Source organism: Vombatus ursinus, unplaced genomic scaffold (assembly GCF_900497805.2).
Source record: "Vombatus ursinus unplaced genomic scaffold, bare-nosed wombat genome assembly UNPS02014816.1, whole genome shotgun sequence".
In the NCBI taxonomy this organism is placed as follows: domain Eukaryota; kingdom Metazoa; phylum Chordata; class Mammalia; order Diprotodontia; family Vombatidae; genus Vombatus; species Vombatus ursinus.
In genome coordinates, this window is record NW_020954594.1 from 7,202,646 (window position 1) to 7,225,979 (window position 23,334).

The 23,334-nt window shown below is 40.1% G+C and overlaps 1 protein-coding gene across 1 annotated transcript; it reads right to left on the minus strand.

Moving 5' to 3' along the window:
• Positions 1 to 6,838: 6,838 nt before the first annotated feature.
• On the minus strand, positions 6,839 to 17,040 carry CD3E (CD3e molecule). The gene is made up of 7 exons (XM_027835672.1): positions 16,827 to 17,040; positions 14,735 to 14,764; positions 11,892 to 11,906; positions 10,268 to 10,486; positions 9,024 to 9,191; positions 8,238 to 8,284; positions 6,839 to 7,524 (listed from the first exon to the last, which is right to left on the minus strand). Exons 1-7 carry the CDS (start codon positions 16,903 to 16,905, stop codon positions 7,468 to 7,470), a joined length of 615 nt encoding a protein of 204 aa, XP_027691473.1. The 5' UTR covers positions 16,906 to 17,040; the 3' UTR covers positions 6,839 to 7,467.
• Positions 17,041 to 23,334: the final 6,294 nt, after the last annotated feature.

Consider the following 23,334-nt stretch of genomic DNA (forward strand, 5'->3'; position numbering starts at 1 on the left):
AAAATACATAGCATCACATAGGAAACTAATTGCATTAAAATAGTTATAAAATATATTTTTAAAGAAGTTCATGAACTCCGAGTTAAGAAGTCCTGCTATTATTCATTAAACTTATTCAACTTTTCAGGATAAGTTGTTACCTTGGTTGAGAGCCTATTATCTTTTGCCCTTGAGAAGACTGTATTGAAAGATTTCCTCTATTTTTTTAGTGGAAGTTGCTAGATTTTGTGTGATCCTGACTATAGTTCTTTGGCACACAAACTGCTTCTTTTTGGATGCTTGTAAGATTTTTCTTTGACTTGAGATTTCTGGATTTTGGCTATGGCATTCCTGGGACTTTTCCTTTGGGGGTTCCTTTTAGAAGATTATCAGTGGATTCTTACTGTCTTTACAATGCCCTCTGCTTCTAATAGATCTAGGCAGTTTTCACTGATGTTTTCTTGAAATATATTGTCTAGGCTTTAAAAAACAAATCATGGTTTTCAGGAAGTCTAATGAAATTTTAATCTTTCACTTATTTTCTGGTTCAGTAATTTTTGATGTCAGATAGCTTGCATTTTCTTCTGTTTTTTTTTTTTCTATCCTGATTTTGTTTTAATATCTTGCTGTCTCATGGAGTCATTCATTTACCATTTGGTCTATTCTAGTTTTTAGAGATTCCATTTCTTGGATAATGTTTACCACTTTTTCTTCTAAGCTACTTACTCTTCTCTCAATTATCTCCTCAGGAGTTTTTACTTCATTTTAATGTTTTTTTATCTGTTGCTTCATTTCTTCTAGATATTCATATGCTGGTGGAAAATCTATTTTTTCCTTTGAGTGTCTGATTGCAATTGTTATAGAATCTGATTTGCAATTTATGATATTCAATGATGATGTTTTCTTTGATTTATTCATCTTTCCAGCTTTCATTCATGAAACAGGAATTTTGCCAGATCCTGTCTCTGGCCTGTGATGTGCTCATGTGTGGTCATCTCTACTTGATCATACCCAGGGTCCCCTATATTCTTGCACTGGAGTTCAGCTCCCCTGGATCATCAGAGTTCTCATTGGTGTCTCAGTGTTAGGGACCTCAGTGTCTGCCACTGGAGTGTCCCAGTTTGAGTGCTGTTGTACTATGCTAGTCTGATTTCATGCTGATGGCTGCCAGCTGTTGCTTTCTGGTGTTTCAAAGGTTTCCACCCACAGGGTTTTTCAGGGTAGTTGTTGGTTCTTACTACATTCAGACACAGAGTATTGTAAGCTATATGTGCTCCTGGTTGATCCTGGTTGAGCTGAGAGGCTACTCTGTGCTGGTTTTTGCTTTGGTGTGGGGGACTGGCTGATTTTTTTGCAGTTCAGGAGAGGAAGATATCACTTACCATAGTTTCTTGTTAGATTTCTTGAGCATTATCTAGTCTGCTGGGAACTTGAGTTTTTCTGAAGTATGTGGGAATTTGGTAGCCTGCCTCCCATTCAGGCAGCCACCTTAGCAAGAATCTGGCAATATAGTACCATCACATTCATATGAAACAGTTTGGTCAGCCAATACCTATTCTGTTTCTGGTTCTTTGCTTCAATCAAGGGTGCTGTTCACAAATATTTTTGCACATATCAGTTCTTTCCTTCTCTTTTGAACCTCTTTGGAATACATGACTAGTATTGGGATAGCTGAGTTAAACAGTATGCACAATTTAGCTGCTTTTTTGAGTATAGTTCCAAATTGCTTTCTAGAATGGTTGGACCAATTCACAGCTCTACCAGCAGGACACAAATGTGCCTGTCCTCCACCTGCTCCTTCAACAATTGCCAGTTTCATCTTTTGTCAGCTTTGTTAATATATTTATGGGGTAGAACCTCAGAATTGCTTTAATTTACATTTTTTCTTATTAATAGTGGTATAGAAATTTGTTTCTATGACTTTAAACAACCCCTTCTGATACCTGTGTTTCATATCCTTTGACCATTTATTTGTTCATTGGGGAATGGCTTTTTTTCTCTTACATTTATATCAATATATCTTGAATATTAAATCTTTATAAGAGAAATTTGTTGTAAAGGTTTTTCCCCCCAGGTAACTGTTTCACTTCTAATTCTAACTATTGATTCTGTTTGTGTAAAAGCTTTTCAATTTTATGTAATTAAAATTATCCATTTTGTCACTTTTGATTACCTTTATCCCCTGTTTAGTAAAGAATTCTGCTCCTGTCTGTAGTTGTGAAAATATCTCCTTCTTGAGACATGTATCACGGTCAATGCGATACATGGTATAAATATTGATTATACTTATTTGTTATGGGGAAGGGGTGCTTGTATTTTGGTGGAAGGGAAGGGAGTGGTGAATAGGTGGGTAGTGATAGATACATAAAAAAGAAATAAAAGAATATCAATAAAACATTAAAATATTCAGAGGAAAACCAAAATAAGTTCACAAGAGGACATAAATGGCAATCTTGTTAATACCTTGTTAAATTTAATACTTTTAAAATAAACAAATTACACACAACAGTTCATTGTTTCATATATAGTTCCATTCTTTGCTTTTCTTTATATACTGAAATATTTGAGTTTGTGGATGATTGTTGAAGAAAATTAAAAAACAAGAAGAATAATCAGAGTTGTTCTCCTTTGGACCATTTCTGGATAAAAGAGGAGAAATGACATAGAGAGAAGTGGTAGCCAGAGAGGGGGGTTTGGCTTGGAAAGTCACAGAGATGGTGAATGGAGGAATAGGGGAGTATATTGGCATATATTTTCCAGTAGCAATGGCAATACCAATTTGATTTTATTTCCAAAGCTAAAAAGTGATATGGGGGGAAGGAAGTGAAGATAATAGTCCTAGTAGGAGGATGATAATTCCAGTGGATGGAGTTTCAGAGGTGAAAAGGTTAAAAGTCCCACAGAGAACGGTCTCTGGCTGGAGAGAACCATGGCAGAATGGATAGGCAGAAGATGGCCAGGGTATAAAGTGAGGCATGAGACACTTGAGGAAGAAGAGGAAGATAGAACCATTATTTGCCGCTAGTATCGCAGTAGTAGTAGTAGTAAGGAAAGCAGCATGGTTTAATGGAAAGAACACTAGACTTGGAGTTAAAGGGCTTGGATTCAAATTCTCATTCTGCCACTTATTATCTATCCATGTGACCTTGGGCAAATCACTTCCCCTCTCTGGCTTTCAGTTTTCCTCATCTATAAATTTAGAGCATTGGACTAGATGATATCTAAGATTCCTTCCAGCTCCTCTGATTCTGTAGTCTGGTGGCAGTAGGAGTGAACCTGGCTGAGGTCCTTCCAGGAGTAGTTTTAAGTCACCACTCTCTTACAGAGAAAAAGGTGTTGAGATTATCTACTTATCTGGACACCTTAGGCAGGTGAGAACCCTTTGGTTTGATTTGGTTGCCTGATTGTTCCTCAGACTTAACCCTCTATCACCTATTATATTTTTGTATCTGCTTCCCCAGTGCTTAGCACAGGGCTTGGCACACAGTACAAATGCTTTTTCATTCGTTCAGTGGTCTGAAATCCTTTAACGCTCATCATCTATGCTCCTCATCTGATTCCAACTACCTACTAGGAAGCACTGTTGTGTAGTTATTATTAATATTACTATAGACGTGGCATCTCTTGAATTGTTATCCTTCTTTTATTTATTTATTTGCTTATTTTTTCAGATTCATATATCCTGTCTCTCCAGCTGCATTATAGCTTTATCATGGGCAAGAATTTTGTGTTTTTCCTTTTTTTAAGCCCCTACAACACCTACCACTGCACTTCTCATGCTGCTAAGCCAAGCAACCACAGTTTGGAAGAAGAAGGGTTAAAATAAGAAGAAAAGCTTTAAGGGGCCCTGAAGCACAGCTGCAAACAATACCATACTACTGCCTGGAGTAGTGGGCAGCAGTTAGATACAGGGCGTGGAGAAGTTTGCCTTGAACCTTTGAAAGATGCAATTATGATCGGTTAGGGGAAAATATTATTGATAGCCACAATGGAAAAAGTGTGTATGACATCAAGGACCACTCGTCTACTGATCAGGCACTGGTCTTTTCAACTGCAGCCACAGTCATAAACCACTCTGTTGTGGGTACGATAGGACTCTGTCAGCGGTGAGAATTTGACAGGACAGGAAGAGAATGATGGAGACAGAATCTTGGGCAGCCCGGTGAATATGACAGGGAGACTTCAGTCCTCCTTCCCTCTGCTAAGCATGATATAATCTGGGGAGAGCGAGAAAAGACACCCACTTCCCCCAATGTACTCTTTGCTCTCAAGGGCAGGCTGTTGCTGTTGCTCTGCTTTTCTCACACCCATTTTCTCCCAAAGATCAGCAGCCCACATCCTGCCCCATCTAACCTCAGCCTTGCTCTAGCTCTGAGGCTGCTGCTTCCTCTGCGGAAGAGAGGAGCCCCATTCCAGCTCTGGCCCCCTCTAGAGCCTCTGATCGGTTGTCATTAGTGAGATTTTTGTGAAGGGTCTTGTAATAAGTGTTTGTTGCCTGTCCTTGTGTTGTGAGAACCCCAGAGTCCCTCTGCCTTTTTCATTTCATCCCTCCGCGTCGCCTTCCATGCGTTTGGCTCTGTCTTATCCTTTTCCTGTGCTTTCTGTCCACTTGGTGACTCTGTGATCTGAATCCCTCAGCTTTTTTCCCATCATTTATAAGCAGGTGTTACTTTCACCTATAGGAAACTTTTGGTCCCTAAAACCCTGCCCCTTTTTAAAACTGAGCCTGAAAAAGTCAACCAATTGCCCTTCAGATGTGATAACAAACAGTAGCTTTATCCAATCATGATTGGGAGTTTTACGACAAGAGGCCACATGGGGCAGTGGGGAAAGAGCTGGATTTGAGCACAAGCTCCACCACTTTCTAGCTCTGAGGCTTTGAACAAGTCATAATAGACTCACAAACCCTCAGAACTGGAAGGGGCCCCAGGGTTCTTCTAGCCTAAACCTGTAATTGAACCAGCGACCTTATCTCCAAAAAGTGGTTCTCTTGCCACCTATTAAAGTCTTCTAGGAAGAGAGGGCTCATTAACTATTTTTTTTTTGGTAAGGTAATTGGGGTTAAATGACTTGTATTTTTCTTTTTCTTTTTTCTTTTTAGGCAATTGGGGTTAAGTGACTTGCCCATGGTCACACAGCTAGTAAGTGTCAAGTGTTTGGTCTGAGGCCGGATTTGAACTCAGGTCCCCCTGACTTCAGGGCTAGTACGCTATCCACTGTGCCACCTAGCTGCCCCTGGCTCATTAACTTATGAGACAGCCCATTTTACTTTGGGATAGCTCTAATTGTTAAATGGAGCTGAAATCTTCCCCTCTGTGCCTCCCATCCATTGCTTTTAGCTTATTCCTCTGGGGCCAGGAAGATCATGCTGTAGGTCTCTTTCTCCTGAAAGCCCTTCAGATAGTTGAAGATATCGATGACATCAGCATTATACAAGTAGATTTAAAGTTAGTGGATTTGTGTTCAAATCCCAGCTCTGTCACTGCGCAACTTTGGGTAAAGCACATCTTCTCTGGGGCCCCATACCCTCATCTATAAAATAGAAAAGTTGGTTTCTTTAAGCTTTAAACTTATGTTCCTCTGATTCCCACCCAAGTCATTTCCTTCAACTAATCCCTAGATGGTGTGGTTTTTAGCCCCGTGTGATCATCCTGTGGTCCATCTTTGGATGTTCTCAAGCTCTTCAATGTTCTTTCTGAAATGTGACACCCAGAACTAAATACAGTAAAAGCACTGATTTGGGGTCAGAAAACCCTGATTTGAGTCCCATACCATATGTGATACCATAGGCCAGTGACTTTAAACTCTCTGGGCCTCAGTTGCCTCATCTATAAGATGAGGCAGTTGTATCAAATCATCTCTAAGATCCCTTCTAACTCATCTCATGATTCATATGATCTGATCAGGGCTGAGAACAGCAGGAGGGTTATCTCTACTTCTAGATGCCATGCTTCTATTAACTTAGCCTAAAACTGCATCAACTTTTTTAAAGGCCATGTCACACTGTTGACTCATATTGAACTTCCAGTACACTAGAACTCCCAAGCTTCTTTACTGTGAACTATATGACAGTGGATATGAGGTACCTAACCATGCCTTCCTCCATCCTGGACTTGTCCAATTGACTTTCTGAACCCAAGTGTAGTATTTTACATTTATACCTCTTAAATTAAATTTTATTATACTCTATCCTGTTGTGATCTTTTTAGATCTAAAGTCTGTCATCCAATACATTAGCTATTACTCAAAGCTTTGATACAGTTTATAATTTGATAAACATGACATCTATGTCTCCACCTAAATGGAGACATGATAAAGAACCAAAGACAAATTCTTGATGCATGATGCTAAAGATCTCACATCGGGTTGATTATTATTTCATTCCCCAGTCTTTTAATCAATTCCAAATCCAGCTAAATTCGCCTGGCTGTACTATCATTCAATGCATATCTTTTCCACAAGGATACCATGAGAGACTTTGTCAAATGCCTTGCAGAAATCCAGGTATAGCTTTTCAGGACTTCAGTGTCCTTTTCTATAAAATGAATTGTACCTGACAAAATTTTGGTAAGGAAAGATATTAAACTCTAAAGCACTATAGAAACATGATCACATAGCTAGAGTTTAAATGACTTTAGAGGCCAAATAGTCTAATGACTTCATTTTAAAGATGAGAAAATCAAGCCCCAAAGAGATTGTGAGTTACCCAAGTTTCCACAGGTAGTATCAGATAGGATTTGAACCCAGGCTCTCTGAATCTGTAATCAGTTATGATGATGATCTGGAGACTCAAGGAAGCCAGGATGTTCAAAAGGCTAAAGAAGTCTTTAAGCAGGGCTTCCTCCAAGAAGAACAACTCTTTCAACTCAAATGTACTTTATTGGGTTATCACAGTCTACATGACAACTAGACACTTCACAGAGAAGGTAGGCAAGATTAAGCTAGAGGGAAAGACTCTGGCACCAGACCCTATGTGGGGGACATTACACATGCCAAGCTCCAGAGAATACCAGAAGAGTGACAAGCTAGGTATGGAGAAAGGGATGGAACTAGGGGTACTGGGACAATTTGTCAATAGAAAAAGGAAGGCAAGACAAAGAAAACAAGGTAGAGCAGACCACAAAAACATTGTATAACGAAAGGGACAAGCAAGGATTCAAAGGTTCCAGAGCTTTTGGTTGATCCTCTAAGGTTGGTGTCCATGATAACGCCTTTTGTACCTTACAAATATAATTCAACACTAGGGGAAGAGTTATGCCCTATGGTCAGGGAATTAGAATGGAGGGCAAGAAGAACGTTGCTGAGGTTAAGACTGTGGGGGCAGATGAGTCAGTTTTTCTAGAAGTGGAATCAACATTTAGGAGAGAAAATCATTTTCCTTTTTGGATCCTGTAGTTCTGGGATGCCCCAGACTGGAGTGGGGATAGAGCACAAGGTAGAAATTCCAGAATAGGGGCTGCAGTAAATGCAAAGGGTCTTCAGGAGTTCTCAGATGGCTCTCTGATTCAGGCCAGCATACAGGTCCCGTTGACCTTTGCGGATGGGCTGGATGGAGCAGAGATGGGAATATTAGTGGAGAATAGATAAAGGTCAGGGGAGACATATTCTAAAAAATGAAGACCTAACATCCCTAAGATCTCTTATTTGACTTGGACCCAGGTCTTCCTAACTCCAAGAGTCCATCAAGCCTCTTTGTCATTTATTTATTTATTTTTTGGCTAAGGCAATGGGGTTAAGTGACTTGCCCAGGGTCACACAACTAACGTCAAATGTCTGAGGAAGGATTTGAACTCAGGTCCTCCTGACTCCAGGGCCGGTGCTCTATCCATTGCACCACCTAGCTGCCGCCTAGCTGCCCCCTCTTTGTCATTTATAGAGCTACCATTTTAGCGTTGTGAAAAAGCCCATCATAGCACTATGTCTGCTTAATGATTTACCTCTTTTCTCAAACTTGTTTCTTTGTCTACATATTCTTTGCCAATAAATGAAGAGGCCAGAAATTCCCAGGTATTCTAGATTCTGAGAAAAGGGGATGACATAGTTGATGTGAATGAATAAGGGAGATATTCTCAGAACATTTCCATTTCTTTGCTAGGATGGTAGCTTTAAAGCTTTCCCTAGTCACAAGGGAAGTTATGCTAAACTCTCAGTCCTCGGGCAAAAGGGACTCAGAGCCCCCAGGCTTAGATGAGCACCTTCACTTAATTCCCTGTCTCCCCTGCCTAGACCCCAAGGACTGAACTTCTTTCTCCCATTACCTCATAATCGGGATTGGGAACAGGTGGAGGCTTCTCCCTGTTTGCTCCTACAATACAGAGGAAGGGAAAGAGATTTATTACCAAGAAGAAACTCCTGCCTTTATCACCATAAGAGTGTCTCGATTGTTTCCAGGCCAGTGACAGAGGACAGCACCATTCATCCCTCCCTCCCCTCCTTGCTGTCTTTTTTCTTTCCCTTTCTTTTTTCACTCTTTTTAGGTCCCCTTCATTTTCCTCCCACCCTTTTGGATTTTCTTCTGCCCAGGATCCTCTAGTCTTCTTTTCACTGGGAAAGAAAAGGGGAAAGGCAGTAATAATAACATCCATATTTATGTAGTGCTTTAAGTTTAAAAAGTTTCCTCGAAATAGTCCTGTAAAATAGTACAATTATTATTATTGCCCCCATTTCATGGATGAGGCAACTGTGGTTCTGAGTCAAACCTATTGCTCAGTGTCACAGTGTCAGAGATGGGATTCTCTTGATCTTATGTCTAGTAGTCCTTTATTCAAAGATTTCTTGCTCTAGCTTGGAGGTAAATCAAACTGCCTTAGAGAACAACTGGATATTAGGAGAAGGGAATAACTACGGGATGACGCACACTTTTCCAGCATGGAAAGAAACATCAGTGACTTGAGTTACTAGGATACTTTGCCTAGTCCTTGCTGTCATAGTGAATCTGTGTTCCCAATTCTAGACATCCTTCCATCTTTGCTCTTATGGCTTCCTCCAGGCTAGCCAGGAAGAAAACACTCCTTTTCCCCTCCATGGTTACTCTAGGTTCTTACCTCTGGTCCTGCCACCAGCACCTCCTCCTCGACCAACAGGCTTGGCCTTGGCTTTTCGCCCTTTGCTCCAGTAATACACCAGGAGCAGTACTCCCAGAGTGACAAAGATATCAGCAATGACAATCCCAGCCACGGTCAGCACCTCCACCTCCACGCAACCATCACACACTAGAGGGGCAAAGAGGGAATTAAGATGTCAGGGGGAGATTGATTTGGGGGGATGGAAAGAAAGGAGGAGAGGAAAGGAAAGGAAATAGAAAAGGCAAAGGAGAAAAGAAAGGATGATTTTCTCCATACTTTGCTGTGACCAGAACGCTTACCCTCTAACAGGGTAGGTTTGGGGCCTCATCTGAATGTCCTCTTGTTGAATCATTCTCATCCTCATTCTCAGAGGGTGATATTTATTGATAAGTACCCTGGGTTTGGGTATGAGAAAGCAAGTGACACAGAAGAGTTTGCTACAGAGAGCATCTAAAAAAGACATGCATACACAAATAGAACCCAGAATCACAGAGGGTTAAATCTGGAATGTTAAATCAGGTCCAACCTCTTCATTTCTCATCCCCAGAAAGTATAGCTGACTTGCCCCAAGGTCACATGGTTATGAAATGGCATTTAAATCTAGTCAGCACAGGCCAGGCCTCCTGTTCCCAGATCATTTTTTTTTTTTTTTTTTTTTTTTTTTTTTTTTGGTGAAGCAATTGGGGTTAAGTGACTTGGCCAGGGTCACATCAGATCATTTCTCTATTCACTACTCCACAGTTCCTCCTTGCTAGTTTAGAGGTGATATGGTAGAATCAGAAGTTTAGTGCTATAAGGGACATTGGAAGTAATCTAGGTTAATTACTAAAGTACTGACATTTTGTAGAAGCAAGAGGGTCAGAGGCAAGCTGGTAAATGTTTAACAACTTGCTTTCAGGGTTGGGGGTTGGGGCAGGGAAATATATCCAACATACTTTTAAGCTTAATCTGAATTATTAACATTTCCTCCATCACTTTCTTAAATCTAGATAATTAATAGAGCAATAGATTAAGCCTTGATTTGTAATGTTTGCCAATTTATGAGGTGTAAATGCTCACAATGATAATTTAACAATCAGCTCTGGAGAGTCTGTTTAAGCTGGCTCGAGCACATTCTCCAACTCAAGAGGACTTAGTGCAATTGTGGAGAGAGAGCAGCTGGGGGTTTCAGGCAAGGCTTTGAGGGGTTCTGTCCCAGCGCCTGGTTTTCTGATCCTTGTTACCTCTTGTTTTCAGGTAGAGAAAATAGCCTTCTTGATCTTCTGACGATTTTCTTTTACAATGGAAGTGGCCGCTATATTCGGTCTCTGATTCTTTTAGGGTGAGTATATGGGTGTCCACGCCTTTTAATGGAATGTTGTTTTTCTTCCATGTTATCGCCTCATCCGTTGTCTCGGGGCAGGTCAGTGTCACTTCGGTTCCTGAAATGTAGACTCCAAATTCTGGATAACAGTAAAGAGGTGAGAGAAAAGGAAGGTTGGAAATAGAGACAAAGGTCAAATCTAAGGCACACTGCTAACAACAGTAAAGCAGGGCTGCAGCTCATCAGTTAATCCCTATTTAGATTTCCCTTCCCAGGGCAAAACTGGGGAACACTAACGAATATTCAGTATGAGATATGAGGCAGGAGGGGGAGAGGTGCCAAGGACCCCTTTTAAATATATCCCTAGGTTTAAAGATATATGATATGTCACTGGGGAATGAGGGGATAATTAAAGTAGGATGTGGCAAAGAAAAGTCTCCCTGCCCAGAGCCCCCAATTTATAGCCCAACAGATATGGTATAGCCATAACTAAAAATCCTAGCACCTGGGGCAAATTCAACTGGGGGGGCGAGGGAATAGCCTCAGCACAGAGGGCAGTCTGACAGTTGGTGCAGTTCTGTTGGGAGAGAGAGTGGCGGATTTCCTCCCCCCTCATAGAGCTTTCCTACCCACCATGGAAGGTGGGCCCTGGGAGACAGGTGCAATGGCCACAGAACTCTATGGGTAGTGAACTGAGGTGGTTGTGCAGAGTGGTCCAGCAGAGCCCTGTGAGGTGAGGTGCAGGGATGGAGACTGGAGGTCATCCTTTGGGATAGGAAGCATACTACTCTGTATATACTTAGACTCCACGAGGCCACTCTGGAGTCAAGCCCTATTCACCCTGTGCTATTTACAGTTCTGAGAAATGGGGATTAGTCAGGTAAGCCTGGCTGACAGGTTCATCAGGTTTCTCTGCCTTAATCTGTTTATTCCCTCCTTTGTCCCTAGGTCATACTCTAGACAAACAGTGCCAATAATGACGTCTGTGACGTCCAATTCTAAGTCCATTTATGTTGCTCTTTAAAGTTTGTAAATCATTTAATAACTCCAGGAATCTTCCTCAGATGAATCCTGGTCCTTCTTGAGGTCCTTGATGTGTTTATTAAATGCATATTCATTTCACTCAATAGAACTGAGGAGGCAGTTGCCATACAGTGAAGAATGCTAGATGAAGATCTGAGTTCAAATTCTGAGGCTGCCACATACTCAGGCTTGGTGCTTGGCAAACTTGTCTTGAGCAGATGTGGGCAACTTCTTTGTCTCTCTTTGGAACTCCATTTCTTCTTCCGTTAAGTGGGGATAATAATGCCTAAGATAACCTCACAGGGTTGTGGTAAGGATCATGTGGAAGTGCTATATAAATTATAAAAGCACTATATAAATGTCAGATGTTATTATTTGTAGTAATAATAATTGAATGCCACTGCATATTTTTTACTGCTAAAGCCTCCCAGGACATTTCCATCTCAAAGCTACAAAGACATTTTAACCTCTCTCTGAAAGAATGGAGAAAAACCAGGTTCTGTGGGTCATAATCAACTCACCGTAGTTCTTGTCATCTGAAAAGAAAAAAAAAGAAAGCAAAAAGGGTCAGAGAACTGTATTGCATGTAGGATCTTTTTCAGGGATCCAAGTTTAAATTTTACAAGGTACATATACACGCATACTCTTGGTCATGCAGAAACACTCAAAGCATTCTTCTACAAGTGTGTGTTCAGAGAGCTAACAGGACACAAACACCTGAGTCTTCCAGTCCACTCCTCTGCTTTTAGGTAAGACCATATACAAACCATTTCAGAGATAGGAAAAATCTGTTCTTAAAGATAAAAGATTCTACAATCTTTCCTAAACACCTCTTCTTGGGTTTAACTCATTGATATTTCCTAAGGGATTGAGACGAGCTCTTGATTTTGCACAAATCACATCCTGGGCTTCATTTTTCTTATCTGTAAAATGGCAGGGGGGAGGGGTTTAAATTAGATCAGGGGTACTTAATCTTTATGTGTCATGGACCCCTTTGGCAATCTGGCAAAGCCTATGGACCTCTCCTTAAAATAATATTTTTAAATGCATAAAATAAAATACATAGGATTGAAAGAGAAACTAATTATATCGAAATAGAGATACATTTTTCCTATCCAAGTTCACAGACACAACCTCTCTTCTCCCCCCCCCACATGCCTTAAAATCTATCTGTAGACCCTGGGTTAACAACACCTGGATTAGATGATCTTCAAAGTCTCTTCTGGCTCCAAAGTTAACATCCTTGTTCTCAGGAAGTTGTACTATTCAATTAATTCAATTCCTCATAGTGGAGATCAAGTCCATATTCTCTTATTCTGTACAGCATTCTTTGTGTAATTATCCACTGGTGATTTCACCAATGCAATCCAATCAATCAATAAGCGTTTGTTAGCCACTATGCTAGGAGCTGGGCCTGTTAGCCACTATGCTAGGAGCTGGGCCTATCGTACAAAGAATGAAACAATCCTGACGTTCAAGGACCATACAACCAGCTTGGGTGTACTTATTCCTGTACTCAACACATTCTCAGTCGTAGCAAGACAGATCTACTAGCACAACGGCTGATGAATGTTGTGTTAAAAAGTGGTTTGGGTTTGTATGGTCCCTGAATACAGTCACCTCTTATTTATCTGTCCTAATGAAAGGGAGTACTAGTATGGGCAGCTGAAATAATCCCCTGATCCAATTTGGGGACTTTGGCCCTACTCCCAAGGAAGGACATTGGATCCCATGGGACACTCTACTGCAGTCACTTGGGTCTGTAGCTAAGGCAAGCAAAATGTTCTCAGTGGGGATAATTCACCTGATAATTGGGAACTGATTTAATAAAAAGTGAAAAATGATGCTTCTTACTGTTATAAATTATTACTTATAACATGTAAGTATAACTTATAAATAGTTTATCTCAAAAAGGGAGCATGATATAGTGGATAGAGGGCCAACCTTTGAATTGTAAAGATGTAGGTTGAAATTCTTCTTCTGAAACTTACTAGCTATGTAACCAAACAAAATAACTAAATCCATGTAAACAAATCCATGCATCTGTATCTGCTCTGCTACCATATACATTAATTAACATAAGGACTCAGACTCTCTGTCTCTGTCTTTGTCTCTCACTGTCTCTCTGTCTGTCTGTCTCTCCACTGACACACACATCTCCACACAGCATGCTTGATGAAATATGCTATAAAACTCTTGAGGAAGGATAGGTTTCTTACATTAACAAGAAATACAGGTGCATTCTCTATGGATCCCATTAAAAAGTTTTTGCATTAATAGTCATTATGTCTATGGCTTATTGGAATCACTAAGATTCATTTTATGTGACCACTTTGTTTCATAATTTTAAAAAATTAGCAAAGTGAAAATCTTATAAGGTGGGACATTGGCCAAAAAAGAAACAATAAGGAGACCATTAGTAAACTTTCCTATCAATATCCCAAACCTATTATTCCTGTGGCTTGGGGATCCCTCTTATTCTCCTTCCAATTTCCACCCTTCTGTGCCTGCTCTATATGAAAAACCGTGTCCATCCTTGGATTATTGGAAAATCATTTAGTAGCCATGTACAGAAGATCTCTTGTGAGCGCAATCAGAACAACATAGCTGTTTGGAAAGTGCAACATTAACACAAGACAGCAAAAGCAGTGGTTGCAGTGGCTCTATCCACGCACACAAGGTATTCAACCATTTTGATTGAATTGGATTGAAGGGAAGATGACAGTGGAGGAGTCCCAGGGTGACTAGGACAGTTAGTTCGCTCACTCTATGTCATGTGTGCATTTGGCTGATGTGCAAATACCTAAACTCCCAGATGGAGTAGTCAAGATGTGACTGCAAGCACACAAGCACAAACACACACAACAGAGTACTCAGGCTGCAAACATTTGAGTACAAGCATACATATTATGGTATACAAATATGCACAAAGGAAAACTGAGGTTTACCTGGAAACAAACATCTACAAAAACCCAATGGAGACTTCAGGTGATATGGCATATACGCATGCACAAAGACACAAACATACTCCAATCACACATTGGAGTAACTGGACAGGATCACAAATATGCTTACACAGAGAGATACATATGATAGGAGTCTATTCAAATGTCCCACAACAAAACACTCACAGATAAATACAGAAACACTCAATTCCACTTAAGAGACTCAATTCTTTCCTTCAGAATAGTTAAGACTCTATATTTTCTTGTGTTTTCATTTTCTGGGTCATAAATGTCTCTTAGTTTGTAGGTAAAGGGAAAGTAAGGCTGTAGAGGAATATCACTGGTGATCTCTCTCCTCGGGATGCCCAGTGGTGAGAATAATGTTGTGCCACCATAAGATGAAGGAAAGATTGCCTTACCGTTATCCAAGTCTTGCCCCCAGACACAGGCTAGAAAAGAAAATGGAGAGAAAAAAATGAGCAAACTCTGTAAGTGGTTGGCATTGTAATAGAAACGGAGCGTTATCCTCCAGTCAAACCCATTAAGGACTTCTGAAGTCAAATCTTTTACCTCCTCACTATTGGAAAACAGATATTTTCCCCCGATAGACACTAAGACATTACCCCAAAGGCCCCTGTGGCCTAAGAGCCTTTGGTCATCCCAAGAATGGGACTGTACCAGGAGGTGTTTCATGTTAAACTTAAAAACATACCATGAGGCAAAGTAAAAGTGAAGAAGTGGGGCCAAGGGAATGGAAACAAGTCTAAGTCTAGCTCTTTGGAAGTTAGAGAAACATCAAAGAGAGTCTAAAACCACAGCCTCCATTTTGAAAATTGTTCTCTGGCTGGGTGGAAAACCAAACCTCTTTTGAAAGCAATATTCAGTGGCTCCCACTTGGATTCATGGTGGGGCACAAACATTGTGATTCATCCTTTAGCACAAGCTATTACTTCACTGATGGCCCATTTCTTCCACTTGTTTTCTGTCTATGGCAAAGGCTGAAATGCATTTTAATTACTTACTAGCTGTGTGATGATGAGAAATTTATTTCACATCTCTGGGCCTCCACTGTCTCATCTGCAAACAGGGATAATGATAGTTATCTAACCCCCACCCTCCAATCAATCAATAAGTATTTTAAGTATCTGTTATGTACCAGGAATTATGCTAGAGAATGAAAAGAAAGGATGGATTAGTTTCTACCTTCAAAGATCATACATTTGATTAGGAGAAAAGGCATGTACTCATACAAGTATATATAAAATGAATACAAAGTAATTCCATGAAAGTTTTCTTTGATTCTACCAATTGTTCATGTCTCCCACCTCTTGATAATAGATTGTTCTTATTTTAAATTTATTTTTATGTTTACGTGATGTTTCCACCCAGTAGAATATAAGGTCCCTGAGGGCAGGGACTATCATTTTTGCTGTTGCATCACTAGAATTTGCAATATTAGTGCCTAATATATAGTTGCTGAATTGAATTTAGTTGAAACATGAACTATAAGTTAAATTAATTAGAATAAATTTATTGTCGTTTGGTCCTGTGTGTCAGGAGTGGTGAAGAAAAACTACTTTTTGGTTTCCACTGGGCCTCCCTGGTTCACATGCTCAGGAATGACTTGCAATAACTGCATGACTAATCCCTCCAGCACTTGCTTCCTAAAGATTTTCTGTATTTGGGTCTGTCTCTCTCCTTGGACACCAGAAACCACCTAAAAGCAGGCTGGGCATAGCCCCATGATGCCAGACTACTTGGCAGTGTGCTCTGGGAGGTTCTGGTCACTGTGGCTCCCTCCTCTCCTGAAATATGCAGAAAGATCGTTTACCTCATACACCTCTGGGAAAATACTCTGCAGATTCCATAGAGGAATCTTACCTTACCTCCTGGCAACCCTTTGAGGCTAGATCAGAAAAGTAAGGCTATTTGCTGAGGCTCTCAGATAGAAGCCCTTTCTGTGAGAGTGTAGAGCCTTATCTAGGCCTCTGAGCTGAATCAGCCATTTTGTCTCAGGCTTCATCTCATAAACATTAAAAATATTCTAGAGTGTGGAGTCAGGGTCTTACCCCAACATCTGGCTCTTCCAGTGTAACATTGGACCAAATCTAGTTGGACCTTCAAGAATAAAGTCTAGTGATGGCTAAGTAAAGCTCTTTTGTGCTAACTTATGAGGCCATTGAGGTGCTGAAAGAGTTTTCTGAGGGTGAAAGAGGTATTTTTTTTTGAAGTATTTTCTTAAGGGCATCTAATCCTTTTTGCTTTCTGGACAGGATCATTTCAATCCCTGCTTCTTTTTCTCTCTGAATAGACCCTATTCCCCAGGCACCTGGAACATGGTTATTTCTGTTTCTTGACATCTGGAGCCTCAAGATTTAATTTTCCACCTTGCCTCTGTCTCTCTCAAACATGTTATTCTTCGCTTCTTGTGAGTGGGTCAGAGAAGTTGGTGCCCATTGTTAGACATGCCTGTGTGCCTCCCCTGGCCTTCCTTCACACCACCTTACTCACCTGAGAGAAGACAGAATCCCAGCACAGTCCAGAGAGTTTCCAACTGCATCTTTTTCTGCCTGGATCCTTGATCCAGCATTCAGGGTTTGGTGGGTTTATTTCTTCTGGAGTAATCTTGGATTGGTTCAAAGCTCCTGCTAGAAAGTGAGGACTCCAAGGAACATCTTTGTTGAATACTGCTTAGGGCAGGAGGGGGGTGGGGTTTGAAGAGGCCAGAAACAGGCACCCAAGATTAGAAGGGGAGGGCGGGTTTCTGAGTCCCATACAGGAAATGTATATGGGCTGTTGAGGCTGTATGACTCTCTCATTTGGATATATTCAAGGCAGGAGGCAACCACCTGGGGTGATTGTGAGAAGCCAGGCCTGAGTTCCCTTAGCAAAAGAAAGAAAGACTAAGAAGAAGTTTGGGGCTATATATAAAATCAGTAGCCAGTCTTGTTCACTCTGGATTCTCACTGTTTACACAACTAAGGGGATATATGGAGTGAGAGGGGAAAGGATGAGGTTCTTTTGTCAGAATAGAAATGCCTTCATCGAGAACAAATTGTGTTTGCAACATACGAAGTATTTACAAATGAAATTTTCCCTTTTATTCCCTCTTTCTACCAACCAGATGGTTAGTACTTACTTTCAGGGTATATAGAGGAAAATATTTAGTAAAATCATTTTTGTCCCCACTGGGATAGATATTGGGACCTGTGATTTCATTTAAATTTGGATGCCACAAACAATTCTCATCAGGAGCAAAAATAGTAAGTTTCTAAAAAAATGTAGATGAACAGAGTACTTATTGAGCAACGTAGATATGTAGGTTAACTACAAAAAGGTGGAAAGTGATAGGTGTTAGCAGTCAGAATTAACAAACACTATGTTATTAGACATTTTTGCTTATAACTGTGAGAAGAGATACCTTTTGTTGGTGATGAGCCTTTTTAGAAATTTGTCAAGAAGTATCTGTTTTGTCAAAAACAACTTGCCAATTTAAAAAAAAACTGGTGGGAAAGATAGAAACAAGGGAAAATAACTGAAGCTGAATACAAAAGAATGTTTAACTTCTGGAGGAATAGTGTCACGAGCATTGGATCTTGAAATAAACTAAGGCTGATGATGAATGCTAAATTGGTAAAATAGACTGATTTATGTTGGGAGCAAGAAGATCAAAGAAGGCACGGGTCTGCTGTTTGGCCTGGGTGTATCAATCATAATAGATAATAGAGTGAACACATATCTTAATAACTTTTATTTTGCTTCTGTTTTCTCTGTCAAAGAGAATGATTTTTGGAAGGGGAAGGATAAGATGAAAATGATTAATAGGAAACTGAAATCAAGAGATGTGAAGAGATCATAGAAAGGATATAGTTGCCTTAAATGAATCACTAAATTTTGGGGAACTACATTCCAGGATACTAAAAGAACTAGAAGATGTTATTGTGTTAATATTGGTAATTGATTTGAAAAATCAACACTTTGAAAAAAGAACAGGAGCTATATAAAAAATCAGTAGCCATTCCCAAATAGATAAGTTGTCAAAGAGTATGAAAAAACAAATCTCAAGAGAATTGCAAAGTATTCACAACCACATCAAAAAATGCTCCAAATCATTAATAAGAAAAAAATTCAATCCAATACAACTCTGAGGTTTCACCTCACATTTACAAATTGGCAAAGATGACAAAAGAAGGCAATAATAAATGTTGGAGGGGTAATAGGAAGACAGGCACATTGGTACATTGTTGGTGGAATTATGAAATGGCAAAACCATTTTGGAAAGCAATTCGGACATATACAAATAAAGTGACTAAGATGTCCATATGCTTTGACCTAGGGATTTCTTAGAGGGCTCATACTCCAAGGAGGCCATTTGATAAGAAAGTCCCTATTTAAACCAAAACATTTATAGCAGGATTTTTTTTGTGATAGCAAAGAACTGGAAACAAAGTAGGTGTCCATAGATTGAGAAATGACTAAACAAATTATGGTACATGAATCTAATAAAATATTACTGTGATGAATGTGATGAATACAGAGAAAAGCACTGAAATATCTATATGAACTGATATAGAGTGAAGTAAGCAGAGTCAAGAAACTATACACACAATGACACCAACAATGTAAATGGAAAGAACAACCTCACACCTACAAAATCAAAATTATGAAGAACAAACATGACTCAAAAGAAGAGATATGATAAGAATCTCCCAACCCACCCCTTTGTGGAGGAGGAAGGTCCACAGGTGTTGCATATTACATATATTTTCAGATTTTTTCAGTGTATTGATCAGTTGTGATGATTTCTTCCTCTCTCTCTCTCTCTCTGTATTTAAAAATTCTATTGGTTAAATGGGATGGTTCTCTGGGAGGGGGAGGGAGATACTGGAGGAGACAATGATGATGTAAAAAAGCAAAAGAAATCAATAAAAAAAACTTATTTAAAAATAAAAAAGAACAGAAGCAGTACCATTAAGTTTGAACACAGGCAAATGTCTCTTTTTCTTGGCATTAAGTGACTTGTGCAGGGTCACACAGCTAGTAAGTATCAAGTGTTTGGTCTGAGGCTGAATTTGAACTCAGGTCCTCCTGACTTCAGGGCCAGTGTTCTATTTGCTGCGCCACCTAGCTGCCCCTCAAATGTCTCTTTTTCAAAAAAGAAAGAAAAAAAGAAAAAGTACAGGCTTTGAACTATGGACTGGTCAGCTTGACTTGGATTCTTGACAAAATTCTAGATTGCATTGTCAAAGGGATGCTTTGTAAGGACTTAGAAAGGGAAGTGGTAATCACAAGGAGTTGATAGGGATTCATTCAGAACAAAACATGCCCAAGAACTATTAGAAAAACTGGAAAGCAATTTGGTAGAAAAATAGGTTTAGAATAGCATATTATACCACATACCAGTATAAATTTCAAAGGGACCTAAATGTAATACAGGGTTAAATATCTGTGCCCCCATCTGATGCCTCAGGGAGGTCCCAACATGAGGAAACAGAGGGCAGTGACATAATTCTTGGCCAGGGTCTGACTAGCAGTGATAAACAAGCAAGGAGGAGTGGTTAGAGTCCTGTATAGGTCAGTTGATGAACAAGATAGCAAGAAGCAATGAGAGAGAGGACTGGAAATATGAGAAGTAAAATGGAATCATCAGGAACTGGGGTCTACAACATTCTCACTTACATCCCTCAATCTCTCTCTCTCTCTCTCTCTCTCACACACACACACACACACACACACACACACACATACACACACACACACACACACACACCTTTTAAGAAGTCATAAGTCCATCAGCAGTATTTGGGAACCATCATGCTGAACTAGCCCTCTTTGTCTCAGGTATCCTTAGATGGCTAGGTAATGAGGGGACAACTGTGTGAGGAAATGCACAAGTGAAAGTGATACAATCCAAGAATAAAGATGAGGATCCTCATGCACCTAAGTAAAGGGTCTTAGATTGCCCTAGAGTGCCTTTTACTGTTGAGACAATGGCAGAAGTTGTTATGATGTACAACAGAAATGTTGAGCTCATGACCCATGTGCTGCACACCTCAACCCAAACCAGATCAAAATGTAATCAGGAAATGTTTGACAAAATAAATGAAAATCTAATGCAATATAGATAATGTTAATTAATGGTTTTCTAAGTCAATATGTGGCCCAAGGAGAATCCATTTCTATTTGATTTTGTTACCACCACTGTATAACACTGTAACAGATCCCATAGAGTTGTATCTGCCAAGTATTTTTCAGTGAAATATGAAAACAAGGTTCTCATTGGAGGGAAGGGGGACTGTGGGAAGTTTGAGAAGGGATGAAACATGCAGTTTCTAATATTTTACAGTTGTCCTTTGCATTTATGTTGTTATAATCACTGTATGTATTGTTTTCCTGGTCTTGCTTATTTCCATTTGTCTCAATTAATATGTGTTTCTATGTTTCTCTGAATAACCCAGATTCTACTCATATCTAGACTGATTTTACATACTGCGACGTATGCAGAGGGAGACACAGCTTCTGAGAGGTGGGGAGAATGCTGAGTGTGACACCGTGTAAAGGACTTAATGAGTTAATTGCACACACTCTTTGGGAGATGGGTGGACAGAAGCCTTTCCAGGGAAGTGATGGAGAAAGAGACAAACTCTGGAATGCCTGGCACATATCAGAAACTGGTCTTATCATGTCCTTGGACTCACTCGAAATTCTAGAGACTGCTGAAAATGGATCTCCTTTGTAAGATTGTTCTCTTCTGGTTTGAGCTGAGATCTTCTCCCACTCCCACCTAAAAAACTCATTTACTTTGGGAATTCTTTTGAATAGTTTAATCTGTATAACTTTTATTTGCTATTTGTGATGGTCTTTTGGGTAACTAGCATTTGGTAGGAACAGTAAACTAAGGGCTACCTTCCCCTCAAGAGGATCAGGAAACTGGCTTTTGTTCCAAACCTGTCATCCTTTAGACTATCAATATTTGAGGGAAGAAAAATAAATATAATCCAAGTCCACTGCCCCTCTGGGTCACTGGAGGAAAAGAGCACCCAGCCCCAATAACACTCCTGGGGCTTGCCTGCCCCTTCCCCCCCAGATAGTGGGCTGCTGGTGCCTGCATAACCTTTGGCTTTACTCACCACAGAAGTGCACCAGACCTCAGATCATATCTATCCATATCATCTGTGAACCATTTCTATATATTTATATAACCCATAGTGGAACATGTATTATATCTGAATTCATAATCTCATCACTTACTACAGCATGGTTATATTCCATTACATTCATATAACACAATTTATTTAGTTATTCCCTAATTGATAGGCAGGGTACCATCTCCACTTGTCCTGATCTATATCTTGCCACTGGACCCAGTTGGCTCTGGAGGAGAGAGTGAGGCTGATGACTTTGCATAGCCCTCCCTCAGTTAAATCCAATCCACTTGCAAATCATGGCATCACCTTCCTGATGTCATGGTCCTCTTTGAGAATGAAGGATAAGCAAAAACAATTGATAGGCATCTACATTGTTTCCATCTCCTTACTCTCTCATGTGTTGCTATATTTTGGTGTATATGGAGCCTTTCTTTTTGTCAACGTAAAAAGAGGCCTACATGTAGAGGGGCCCCACATGGGGCAAAGGCTGTCCCCATCCATGTAGCATGGAGGTGTCATTGTATGACTCAAAAGGAGGCAGAATATATATCTCTAGCCTCTTTTCCTCCTACCCTTTTCCAAGGCAGACTTTCATTCCTTCCAGAAGGGGAAGCAAGAGGATGGAGCTGGAGGCCACTCTATTTTCCTCAGAGAGAGAGGGTACTGGAATAGGAATATCTCTATCTGCTCCCTTAAGTATTGTTAGTCTAGGAGATGTGATCAGGTTTAATCTAGCTTCTGATAGCTTAATGTGGAGAACAAGGAGGACCTTAACCTCTATATTCAAGGCTTTATCTCTTTCCTAGTTTTAAAATAAATACGAATTACAAAATAAACAAACATAGTGAATAGAAAAAAAACAACAAATTGATCCCCAACACTATTTATCCAAACAGGGCAAAACAGAAATCAGAGAAGATATACTTTGGAGAATATATACCAGGTGATACAGAGTGGAGGAGCTCTCCCATGGAGGCAGGATAACAGCTCAACCAAGAGAGACAGTCCTAGAGCTCACCCAAGGGGGACACTCCCCAAAGTTTCTGCTGCAACAGCTGGGATAGGGACATAATAGAGACTGGTGACTCCTCTCATGGCTTCCAGACAGAATCTTTTCTGTCAGCAACCTGAAATCAGATTGGTTTCTTACATCTTCCTTCTTCGAGTTGGAAGCCAAAAGTGCCTGAAGTGACTCTTCAGAGTCCCTAGCAGAATCCCTAGAAAAGTCCCTAGCAGAGTGAAGTTCTCAGAGTCCTGAAGAGAATGGAAGAAGGATCGAGTTCTATAGTTCTCACTAACCCCACTCTTCCTTTTCCATAGGGCAGGCCATCATCTCCACCACTCAGGAGACAGTCCCATACCAATGGACTTTGGACTGGGGTTATTGCATCACTGACTTCCTTGGAGCATAATACCTAGCAGTTGAATCTTTTGGCCAAAGACTACAGGTGTTTGTCACTTTATTTGCATAATTCCAATGTTTTTTTTTTTTAATTAATTGACAATTCCAGAAACAATGCATTAATGGCTCAACTTTCCATAATCCTTCCAACTTCTACCATTCCCATCTTATGTCATCTTTGCCAATTTACTGTGTATGAGGTGAAATTTCAACTTCTTTTGGTTTGCATTTCTCTTAATATTAGTGATCTGGGATAGACTGGTTAAAAATTTCCCAAGTCAATGAAACACTGTGGGCCCAAAGACCACACTGAAGTTATTTAAATTCATTCCTCTACAGTCTGCACTCCAACCTTTCTCCACTATGCCCCAGAAACCTCTTCATCTTGTTGTTGTTTTTTCGTTGTGGTTTTATTAATTTATTTTGATTTATCAGCAATCACTTCCATAAGCTTTTGAGTTTTAAATTT

Bases quoted from the DNA above. Each gene is read 5' to 3' on its own strand.
- CD3E (XM_027835672.1), bottom strand. From the start codon at position 16,905: ATGCTGGATCAAGGATCCAGGCAGAAAAAGATGCAGTTGGAAACTCTC. The intron at 8,285-9,023 runs GTAAGAACCTAG...TCTGTATTGTAG, and splicing joins TGCTGGTGGCAGGACCAGAG to GAGCAAACAGGGAGAAGCCT. The intron at 7,525-8,237 runs GTAATGGGAGAA...TGCTCCATCCAG, and splicing joins TTCCCAATCCCGATTATGAG to CCCATCCGCAAAGGTCAACG.